The sequence below is a fragment of the Carlito syrichta genome, unplaced genomic scaffold (assembly GCF_000164805.1).
Source record: "Carlito syrichta isolate Samal-C Ts95f unplaced genomic scaffold, Tarsius_syrichta-2.0.1 Scaffold257243, whole genome shotgun sequence".
NCBI classification, from domain to species: domain Eukaryota; kingdom Metazoa; phylum Chordata; class Mammalia; order Primates; family Tarsiidae; genus Carlito; species Carlito syrichta.
This window is the reverse complement of record NW_007201339.1, coordinates 565,542-577,412: the sequence shown is the minus strand read 5'-3', so window position 1 is coordinate 577,412 and position 11,871 is coordinate 565,542. Positions and strand designations below refer to the sequence as shown.

The 11,871-nt window shown below is 42.8% G+C and overlaps 1 protein-coding gene across 1 annotated transcript; it reads right to left on the bottom strand.

Moving 5' to 3' along the window:
* Positions 1-1,639: 1,639 nt before the first annotated feature.
* LOC103253922 (tubulin-specific chaperone D-like) lies at positions 1,640-10,404 on the bottom strand (the record flags this gene model as incomplete). Its single annotated transcript, XM_021709577.1, has 5 exons — positions 10,369-10,404; positions 4,609-4,706; positions 3,470-3,571; positions 1,937-2,083; positions 1,640-1,695 (listed from the first exon to the last, which is right to left on the bottom strand). Coding segments are annotated over exons 2-5 (398 nt in total), but the record flags the coding sequence as incomplete, so codon positions are not given.
* Between the last annotated feature and the right edge of the window lie 1,467 nt (positions 10,405-11,871).

Genomic DNA, 11,871 nt, shown 5'->3' with positions numbered 1-11,871 from the left:
ATGAAATATATAATCTCTTTAAGTCCCTGACAAAATAGGAAGCAGCCTCTGTTCAGTGGTTTCTCCCTCTCAGGTAGAGGGGACTTGCTTCAGGGGACTCAAGAGTTCTTTCCTCGCCTTCTGAAAATCAGTTCCTTGCCTCCAGGCTATGCCCCACAGCTCAGTACATGCTTCACAAAAACCTCACTCAATGTTCCCAACTGCCCACGAAATCAAGCTTTTCTCCTCCCACTTTACAGAGAAGGAAATCACAAAGTCATGTCTATACAATCAAGTTAAGGAGACCCTGAATGAGGTGCTGAACATTTTCTCAAGCAAAATAGCTGAAAGGTTTTACAATCAACTTTCCATTTTCACCAACTTGGAGGGGGGAAATGCCCAATTTTCTAACTTAGTTCACTACGTACATATTTAAAATCACATCATATAAAATAGTAATTTAGGATGGACATGGTGGCTCATGCCTATAATACCAGCACTCTGGGAGACCAAGGTAGGAGGATTGCTTCAGGCCAAGAGTTTGAGACCAGCCTCAGGGCAAGACCCCATCTGGACAAAAAATAAAAAAAATTAGCCAGGCATGGTGGTGCACACCTGTAGTCCCAGCTACTCGGAGGCTGAGATGAGAAGACTGCTTGAGCCCAGGAGGTTCAGGTTACAGTGAGCCATGATCATGCCAGTGCACCCCAGGCTGAGCAACAAAGCAAGATCCTATTTCTTAAAAATAAATAAATAAAAACTAATTCAGAAAAACGGCTTCTTCCCATTCTAGTATTTCACGAAACAAGTTTACTCCATTTACGTATACATCTTTTCAGACCTGCTAGGCCTGCTGCTGCTTTGATTATTCACCTAGCTCAATAGAGGAAATAGCCTTAGCCAGTCTGCAGCACAGCCATGGTTTAGTCTACACAGAACATTTGGGGATTTTCATCCCCAGCCACACTGACCCAGTCACTACTTATAATCTCCATAGACCACAGTGTGAGCAATTTCTCGTTACTACCACCATCCCCAGGAGGGCAGCTGCACCCAGGGATGACTGCCACACCTTGTCTAGACCTGTGTTCCTGGCAATGGACCTGTCAGGTGACCCCCATCAGCACCTCAAACCAGCACTGAGGGTGGTCACTTTAGGTTCAGATGTCTTCTGTGCCCAAACAGTACTGCACGCTCCCTCAAAGAAAAAGACAGGCTGGGCTTGATGGCTCAGCTTGTAATCCCAGCATTTGGGAGACCGAGGCAAGTGGATTGCCTGAGCCCACGGGTTCAAGACCCATGGCTGAACCAGTAGCCTGGGCAACTTGGCAAGACCTCATCTCTACAATAAATTTTTAAAAAATTAGCTGGGCATGGTAGCGCGTGCCTGTAGTTCCAGCTACTAGGAAGGCTGAGGCAGAAAGATTACCTGACCCCAGCAGGGCGATGCTGGAGTGGCTGTGAGTGTGCCACGGCACTCCAGCCTAGTCGACAGAGTGAGACTCCAACTCGAAAAAAAGAGAGACAGAGTCCCCTGGGGCCCTCCGACTGAGGACTAACAGACACACATATAACACATAACAGAACCTCAGACAAACCCTCTGAGAACACACCAATCATACATCAACCACTCAGCCACAGAGAAGCCACAGGGACTTACGTGGACACGAGGACAGCAGCCGCATCTCGGGCCTTGTCGCTGACAAGCAAGTAGGACTACAAGAAAGTACAAAGCACAGGCACAGTTACACCACAGCATGTAAATCTCAGGGACCCCCCCACTCCACTGAAAAATACTATTTTACTCCCTGAAAAATAGTATTTGAATACTATTGAATAGTAGTTGAATAAATACATAAGTACTGAACGCTTACCAAATTAAATGCTAATATCAGGACAGCATAAACATGAAAGACAATACTAATTAGCAGCTAATTATTTACATAATCATATTTACCTCTGCTATTTGGAGAATACGGTCCATTATGGACATTCGTGTTTGCCCAGGTTGGGTGAGGAGGTTCCCATCAAGGCGTGAAAAATCAAAAGGAATCAGGCAGGTCACAGAGAGCCACAGTAAAAGCATGTAGCGTGTTTCCCAAGTCTAAGAAGTTAAATCAAAGTAAGAATTATTCCTGTTTGAAAAACAGAAATACCCAGCCACATACCATTTAGTTGTCCAACCTACCTCCCAGTGCCCATATAGGCCCTTCAAATGCCATTTACCTCAGGGTCAGGGATGCTGACAACCCACTGGCTCCTCCCCACATCTCTCCAGTATCCTCACCATACAACCCACTGTCGTAACTTGCTGACTAACTCAGCAGACAAAAGAAACATCAAAGTAAACAAAGAATAATCATAATACAACAGTATCATGGCTTCTCTTCACTGGCACCTTTCAACATGCAAATCGACCTTTTGAGAAAGTAAAAAACAGATAAAAAGGAAACAAGAAGACTAAAGAATAGAGAAACAACTCTCAACTTCTAGTAACGAAGGAATACCCTTATTTTCAGTAATCAATTAAAAAAATTTCAATTTGATCCTGCAATCAGGCCATCAGGGGCACTAGAAGTACTAAGGAAAGAAGGGTATTGAGTTCAGGACAGCAGGGAAATGCCCCCGACCCCAGGTCTTCAGCTTTGATCAGGCACATTCACATCAAGACAATTCACTGAGTGGTACCATTATATACCATAAGCTCTTCTGAACACATACTGCAGAAAAGAAATAGTGGGCCCCTGCCGTCCTCAGAAAGACCACTGGCAAGGTCAGCCCATAGCTGGCATCCAGGAACCTGAGTGTGAGTAGGATTCTCACCAAGCCCTACCTGACAAAAGTGACTCACTGGTTCAGACTGTACAAACCATGGTTTATGCTGAGTACCTGCTTTCCTCCCAGGGATCTCAAATTTTGTTCCAGGCAAGACAGAGATGCCAACATGAGAACCCTGGGCACTGAGTCTCCAACATGTTTCCCTAGTAGACACATCACACATGTGGTCATAGCTCATTGCTGAGGGAATTAAACGTGCCCTGTGATCCACCTAAGACAAGACTCTGGTAGCTCCTGCCTGGTTCCCCAAATCGACTTCACTTCACATGCTTTTTCCCTTTGCTGATTTTGTTTTGTATTATTTTGCTGTAACAAATCATAGCCATAAGAATAAATATACGCAGAGTCCTGTGAGTTCTGCTACAGAATCATCAAACCTGGGGGTGGTCTTGGGAACTCCCAACACAGTTACACTTCAAGTTAAAAAAAAATTGACAATATAGATTTGTCATGAAATATACCTAGGTATATTTTTTCTTTATAAAGGGCATATTTTAAAGGAAAATAATTTAAAGTAATCTGTATACAAAGTAAAGGAAAAGCCACAAGAATAAAAGAAACGAGAGGGAGTGACATAAAGCAACATGAGATAAAATAGAGGGAAACAGGAAGGAGAGGCATGAAGTGGAGTAGAAGATGGAGGGGCACTCACTTCATGGTCCTTGGGATTCTGATCTGCGAACATATCTAATACAGGCTCAACATCAGCTACTTCATGAGGAAATAAACGAAGAAATATTTTATATCCTCGAACCTACCAAAGAGACATTGATTATATAATTAAAAAGCAAGGTAATAAAATCACCTCCTTTTCCTCTTATCAAAAAATCACCACCTATGCCACTCAATGATAAAAGAGAATTATATCCTATTACAGTGATACAACTTAGTAAAGTCACAAGGCAGCTATCCTTGTTTCCTAAATCATTCATTCATTAAATATGTTCTCTCCAATCTAACAATCTTATAGAAAGATTGGTTCATCAGAAATATAGACATGTTACAAACTAAAAAATTTTGTTTCTACCTCCTTTATATGATTGTTCTCTAACATTTATGAGGAATAAGTGCCCCCAAATTATTAGCACTTCCAAAAAACACAGTAATACCACACCTTCTGAAGAAATCCTACCCTCAAACAACTGAGGTGCAGAGGATTATGTACACTAGTCAGCCCACCCATGGTGTTCTCTCACTGGCCATGGGCTCTCCCTGCCAGGCAGCAGAAACCTTTAACACACAGCCCCTGAGAAACACAAACCCCACCCTGAGAAGGCTCTGAGTCACTCCCCTAGTCAAAACTGCAAACATTAAATCTGTGGGCCAGCACACAGATAGCACCTGGAAACTTGTAAGAAAACTAGAGTATCAGTCCCCACCCCAGACCTACTTACTAAAAAATATGTAATAAAACAAGATTCCCTAGGAAATTCATCAGCACATTAAAGTTACAGAAGTACTTCTATTTCCACCAAGTATTTTGTTTTTCCCCTGTAAAAAACTCTTCTGACTTAGTCATATCACCCATCCATCTTCCCTTCCTAGTTAGGTGGTACTTCAAATGTATTCAAATGCAAGATGCTAAATAACTTGGATGTTGTTTCCGTCAAAGACCCCTGATCACTAAGATCTGATCCCCAACATATGGCTAAAAGAGAGAGAGAGAGAATTAAACCCACACATGGTGTCTAAGAACCACCTTTCCTGAGAATTTACATTTTGCAGGGTAACTTCTAGATCAAATATATTTTAAAAGTATCTGTTAACTCTAAAGCGCTACATAAATGTTACCTTGGTGATGATGTAAAGAAATTTAAAGCCCAAATGTATGAGGGTGGCTGGAGATGTCTTATCTTGTACTATGTCCAACAACAAGTTCATCATCCATTCTAGGGAAAAACATATCAAACATTTGCTATAAAATTAAACATCATGATGATATTGAATCAAAATACCAAAATGAAAAAAAGTTTACTTAGAAGCTGAAGAATGGCTTAATACTAGTAAACCTATATCATCTGGGCCAAGTGCGGTGGCTCAAGCCTGAAATCCCAGCGCTTTGGGAAGCAGAGGCAAGAGGATTGCTTAAGTCCAGGGGTTTGAGACCAGCCTAGGCAACTTGGTGAGACCTCACCTCTACAATAAATCAAAACACTGGCCGGGCTTGGTGGCTCAGCCTGTCATTCCAGCACTTTGGGAGGCCGAGGTGAGTGGATTGCCTGAGCCTGCGGGTTTGAAACCAGCCCAAGCAAACTGGTGAGACCGCCTCTCTACAATAAATTTAAAAAAAAAAAATTAGTTGGGTATGGTAGCAGGTGCCTATAGTTCCTGCTACTTTGAAGGCAGAGGCAGAAGGATCACCAGAACCCAGCAGGTCAAGGCTACAGTGGTCGGAAGCATGCCACTACACTCCAGTCTGGGCAACAAAGTGAGACTCCAACTCCAAAAAAATAAATAAATAATTAAATTAGCTGGGCATGGTGGCTTATGCCTGTAGTTCCAACTACTTGGAAGGCTAAGGTGGAAGGATCATCTGAGCCCAGCAGGTTGAGGCTGCAGTGGCTGCGAATGTGCCACTGCACTCTAGCATGGGCGCCAGAGTGAGACTCCAACTCAAAAAAAGAAAAAGAAAACCTATACAATCTAAGCATCAATAGAGCAAAAGAAAAACATACAGTCATCTCAACAGTTTCTAAAAGGACAATGGAGTTAATATAGCAATCATTTCCACTTTAAAATGTAGGAAAAAATACTCTTATCTTGTTAAAAAGTTATTCTATTTCAAGTCAGTATCTAATAGCACACTTTACAGAAGATATATGCAACAATTACAACAATTTAGCAATGATATAGATCTAACCAATATAGTAAGACAGAAAAAAAAGAGGGGCTGGGCACGGTGGCTCATGCCTATAACCCCAGCACTTTGGAAGGCTGAGGTAAGGGGATCACTTAAGACCAGGAGTTTGAAACCAACCTGGGTAACCCAGTGAAATTCCATCTCTACAAAAAATAAAAAACATCAGCTGGGCATGGTGGCACACGTCTGTAGTCCCAGCTACTCAGGAGGCTGACACAGGAAGACTGCTTGAACCTAGGAGGTCAAGGCTGTAGTGAGCCATGATCTTGGAAGGCTGAGGTGGAAGGATTGTCTCCACTGCACTCCAGCCTCGATGAAAGTGTGAGAACACATCTTGAAAAAAAAAATGTATGAAACAACTGTTTTCAGACACTGGAACAATAAGCAGTACATGCCTATGATCCCTAAAATATGCTAACAAATCAACTAAGCTCTACAGCTACTCATGCTGTCTACTGGAGGGCAATTTTTAGAACTCAGTGCAGGGAGAGAGATTCAAACAGAGCACAGTGATCTCTCTAAAGCAAGGAGCTTAGACACTGCAGAAAAAAAGATCCAGGAACCTGCAGACACAGTAACAACACTTCTATACTAAGGAGGATAAAGAGAGACTGAACAAAGTCTCAGTGACATATGCAACAGTATCAACTACATTAACATTGTATAATTGGAGTTCCAGAGGAGAGAAGAAAGTGCACAGAAAATGAATGAAGAAATAATAACCAGACATTTCCAAAATTTATTTTAAAAAACGATACACCTATTGATCCAAAGTTTCAACAAATACCAAGCAGAATAAACAGAAAGAAAATCATACCATGGCATATTGTAATCAAACTGTTGAAAACTAGTGATAAAAAGAAAATTCTAAAAGCAGGCAAAGAAAAAAAGCACATATTACATATAGAGAAACAAAGAATGAACAAACAGATCAATGGGAGACCCAAATTTCATCTGCACACAATGACCACTTACATACCTAATCCTGAATTGTACCCCACATCTTTAAAATTAAAAAAAAATTTTTTTTGAGTTGGAGTCTCACTCTGTTGCCCAGGCTGGAGTGCAGTGGCATGCTCACCGCCACCCCAGTGTCAACCTGCTAGGTTCTAGCATCCTTCCACCTCAGCCTTCCAAGTAGCCAGAACTACTGGCACACACTACCATTTTTTAATTTACTGTAGAGATGAGGTCTCACCAAGCTGCCCAGACTGCTCTCGAACCCATGGACTCAGGCAATCCTCTTACTTCGGTCTCCCACAGTGTTGGAATTACAGGCTTTGAGCCACCGGGCCGGGCCAAAAAAAAAAAATTTTTTTTAAGAAGAATGAACAAAGACTTTTTCTCTGAAAAAATGCAAAGCAGAAGACAGTAGAATGACACCCTTTAAAGTGCTGAAAGAAAAAATTGTCAATTTAACATTCTGTAAATAACAATATATCATTCAAAAGCAAAGGTGAAAAAAACTATTGAAAGCTGAAAAAGACCAGGAGTAGTGGTTCATGCCTGTAATCCCAGCAATTTGGGAAGTCAAGGTGGGAGGATCACTTGAAGTCAGGAGTTTGAGACCAGCCTGGGCAACATAATAAAGCCCTGTTTCTACAAAAAAAATTTAAAAATTAGCCAGGCATAGTAGCACGTGCCTGTGATCCCAGCTCCTTGGAAGGCTGACATAGGAGCTTGAGCCCACGAATCAGAGGTTACAGTGAACTATGATTGCACCACTGCCCTCCAACCTAGGCAATAAAGTGAGAACATGTTTCTAAAAAAGTAAAATAAAATAAAAAGCTGAGAAAATTCATCACCAATAAATCTATACCAGAAGAAACATTAAAGAGAATTCTCCAAACAGAAAATAAATGACACCAAATGAAAACTGCAAACTATAGAAAACAAAAAATAAAGCTGGAAATAATAACCACATGAATAAATATAAATACCTTTTTTCTCATTTTTAACTTCTTTGAAAAATAATTGAGTGTTTAAAGCAAAAATTATACCATATATACATGGAAGTAAAATGTATGGCAAAGAACAGGAGAGGGAAGTGGAAGAATCCTGAATACATGAAGTGGAAGATTATTTCAATCTTGTATAGATGAAGTGACGGACTGTGATAACTTGAGGATGCATGTTGTAAATCACAGCACAATCACTAAAAAATTTTAAAAGGGACAGCTAAAAGCCAACAGTGAAAATAACACAGAAGACCAAATAGTGCTCAATTAATACAAAATAAGATGGAAAAATAGAAAGCAAACAGCAAGAGCAGACCCAAACTCACTCATGCCTACAATACCAGCACTTTGGGAGGCCGAGACAAAAGGACTACTTCAGGCCAGGAGTTCAAGACCAGCCTAGGCAACACAGCAAGATCCCCATCTCTACAAAAAATAATTTTAAAAATTCTCAGGGTGTGGTGGTTTGTACCAGTAGTACTTGGGAGGCTGAGACACGATGACGGCTTGAGCCCAAGAGTCCAAGGCTGCAGTGAGCTATAATCACACAACCGCAGTGTATAATCACTCCAGTCTGAGCAACACAGCGATATTTTGTTAAAATAAAAATTTAAAAAGCACTCATATTGATAGCTACATTAAATGAAAATGGCCTTAAGACTCCAATTAAAAGGCAAAGATTGTCAGAATGGATTTTTAAAAGGGAAGACCCAACTATAGTCTATCTACATGAAATGCACATTAAAAGTAAAAACATAGCTAGGTTAAAAGTTCAAGGAAAGAGCCGGGCTCGGTGGCTCAGCCTATAATCCCGCGCCTTTGGGAGGCTGAGGTGAGTGGATTGACTGAGCCCGTGGGTTCGAGACCCTCCTGTGCAGCGAGACCTCATCTCTACAATAAATCAAAAAATCAGCCGGGCATGGTAGCACATGCCTGTAATTACAGCTACTCGGAAGGCTGAGGCGGAAGGATCGTGGAGCCCAGCAGGTCGAGGCTGCGGTGGCCGGGAGCGGCCACTGCACTCCAGTCTGGGCGACAGAGTGAGACTCCAACCCAAAAAAAAAAAAAAAAGGTTCAAGGAAAGAAAAAGATATTCCAAACAAGCACTACTCATAAAAGAGCTGGAAGGACCATATTAATATCAAAGAAGATTTCAGAACAAGTAAGATTACCAGGGTAAAAGAGGACATTTCTTTTCTTTTTCTTTTTTTTTTTGGAGAGACAGGTAATATTGCTGTCACCCAGGAGTGCAGTGGCACAATTGTGGCTCACTGCAGCCTCAACCCCCGAGCTCAAGGAATCCTCCCACCTCAGCCTCCCAAGTAGCTGGAACTAGAAACACCACTGCATCTGGCTAATGCTTTTATTTATTGTAGAGATGGGACCTCATTATGTTGACCATGTTAGTCTCAAATTCCTGGCCTCAAGCAATCCTCCCATGTAGGCCTCCCAAAGCACTGGGATTTTAGGCATGAGCCACCATGCCTGGCCAAGAGGACATTTCATAACGATAAAAGGATCAATTCATCAGGAAGACATAATAATCCTGTAAGTGTATACACCAATTCACAGAGCTCAAAACAAGCAAAGCAAGCAAGCACTGAGACAACTGAAAGGAAAAACTGTTGCAAGATGTTGATAGTTGTTGAGGAATTAATAGAACAAGTCAACAGAAAAGCAATAAGGATATAAAAGACCTAAACAGTATTATCAACAACCTTAAGTGACATTTATAGAACAACTCACCCAACAACCACAGGATATTCTTTCCAAGTGCAAATAGAACAGTCAACAAAACAGAACATACTCTGTGCCATAAGTCTTAGTAAATGTAAAAGAATTGCAATTTGCATCTAGGAAATGCAGAGACACCGCTCCATACCCACTAAAATCAAGAAGACTGACAATACTAAGTGTTGAAGAAGACGAAAAACAACTGAAGTTCTCATACATTGTTGGTAAAATGTAAAATGGCACAACCTTTATGGAAACAGTACAGGTTATTATAAGGTATACACTTACTATATAGTCCAGCAATTCCATTTTCATGTATTTATCCATGAGAAAATAAAACATACATCTACTCAAAACTTGTTCATGAGTTTTCATGGCAGCATTATTAGTAGCTAAAAATTGGAGACAACCCAAACGTCCATCAATAAGTGAAAGAATAAACAAATTGTGGCTTACCAACAAAAGAAAAAAGGAACAAACTACTGAAGTACACACCAACATGGATGAGTCCCAGAAATAATATTTTAACAAAAGAAGCCAGAAGGCCAGGACCTATAATAATTGGAAGCTGGGGCAAGAGGCTCACTTGAGCCCAGGAATTTAAGACCAGCCTGGGCAACACAATGAGGCCCTGTCTCTACAAAAAATTAAAAACTTAACCAGGCCTCTCTGCTAACTGCTGTGAGGATTAAATAGTGACCCATGTAAAGCATTTGGCCCTGTGTGATTATCAGAAAAACAACATGTGCCCAGATGTAAACAGATTAAGACAAGCATATGAAGAGCAAACAGTGTGTTAGGTAGCAGAGAGGAAAAATAAATCTAACATATCTGCCCACAGCAACCAGCTGGACTTGCAAGCAAATAAGACAGGGACACTTCTTAGCACTTTCTCCTGTCACCTTCTGCTGGCAAAACACACACACATTAGCGCTATACACCACATCCTTTGTGGTCACCTGTAATTGAATGATCAAAGCTGTCAGCTTCTATTCTTACCCAGGTGTGGGTCCAGCAGGTGAGGCTGTTCCTGGTATTTGTCCATTATTACTAAAAAGAAAAATAACATAAAAATTAATTTTCACTAGCCTAACATGCCCGTGAGCCTCAGAAACCCTCCTGTTTTCCCTGCTCATTTCCTCAGCACAGCAGCTCCCAAAAGCACACCCTCTTCTTGGGTCCTCTTCTCTCACCTCCTCTAAACAGAGCCTCTTCCTCCCTTCATTCTTCACTACCTCCACCCCTATTATGAATCAAGCTCGGTCCTTCTTGTTAGATGCACATCCCCTGTACTCCTCTCAAACTCCCCTGTCAAATACACCCAAGTACCGTTCCCTTCACCCCTGCCAGCTCTTCAACTCAGGACCCCATGATCTCCTTGACCCTATGTAACCTGCTTCCGCTCCTCCCACCAGTTGAAACCGCTCTGTCCAATTCACCAGCTCTTTGCCTACAGTTCTCAACTGCCATATACCTCCAAGCCCTGACCACTCTCATCGCTTCCCAGGAATGGGAAATGGGTTTTCACAGATCTCGGAATGAGGGTCCCTCACCCTCAGAACTGCTGTGTAGACGAAGTACTGTTAGCTTTAACCCCCGTTCACAGCTGAAGGAACTGAGACTCAGAAAAATCAAGCAACAAGCCCAAGCAGCAGAGCCAAGATTCAACCCAGGGCATCTGAAGTCTATTTCCTAAAATCAGAGCACTCTCATTTCAAACTGACAAAGGCAAAATTATGTAGAAATTTCTTTAACTAAAAGGGTCCACAAAGATGATTCTACAAAACCCTATGTAACTAACTACGAGATCCTAAGGACACGTTTTGGAATATTCCATTATAAACAACTATAAGGGAGACTTTGGATTAAGCAAGTAACTTGTCACAGCGTCACCCACTGCCCTACCCCGCCTGCTCTCGGTCCACGCAGAGCCACGAGCCCTGCCCTCGTGAACGAACTCTAGGTGGCGCCCACAGGACAGAACCGACTGCTCCTTCCCCAGTAGAGCAGTCTGTGCTGCAGCAGTGCGCTCCGTTGTGCCTCCCCTCGCTCCCTTCCCGTCCACACAGTCATCTCTTGGACACCGTGCTTCACACCGTCGCCAGAAAAGGCTGGGGCAGGACCAGGAGAGCAAACTGCGGCGCTGATCTGTCCCCAGCCGTCCAGGGGGATTTACCCAATCCCTCCGGCCCCCTCACGCTTGCCGCCCTCCTCCAGGCATGGAGATGGGGGGAGGGGGCTTGTTGACCCTCCTCCTGGCGAAACCACAGAGCCACGGCTCTAAGGCGTCACCCTTGTGATCAGGCGCTGCTGCCGACCCATCCCCAAACAGAAAAGGAGACAGTCCCAGCCCTGGAAGCTGTGTGGGCACCCAACAAAGCACGTCGGGGTCGGCCCCGCCTCCCAGGGAAGAAGACCCTCTGCCCTCCCCTCCCGCACGCCAGCAGGGCGAGGAAGAGGAGCCAGCGGGCCGGTCTCTCCGGCGCGCGCACTGAATGCCCA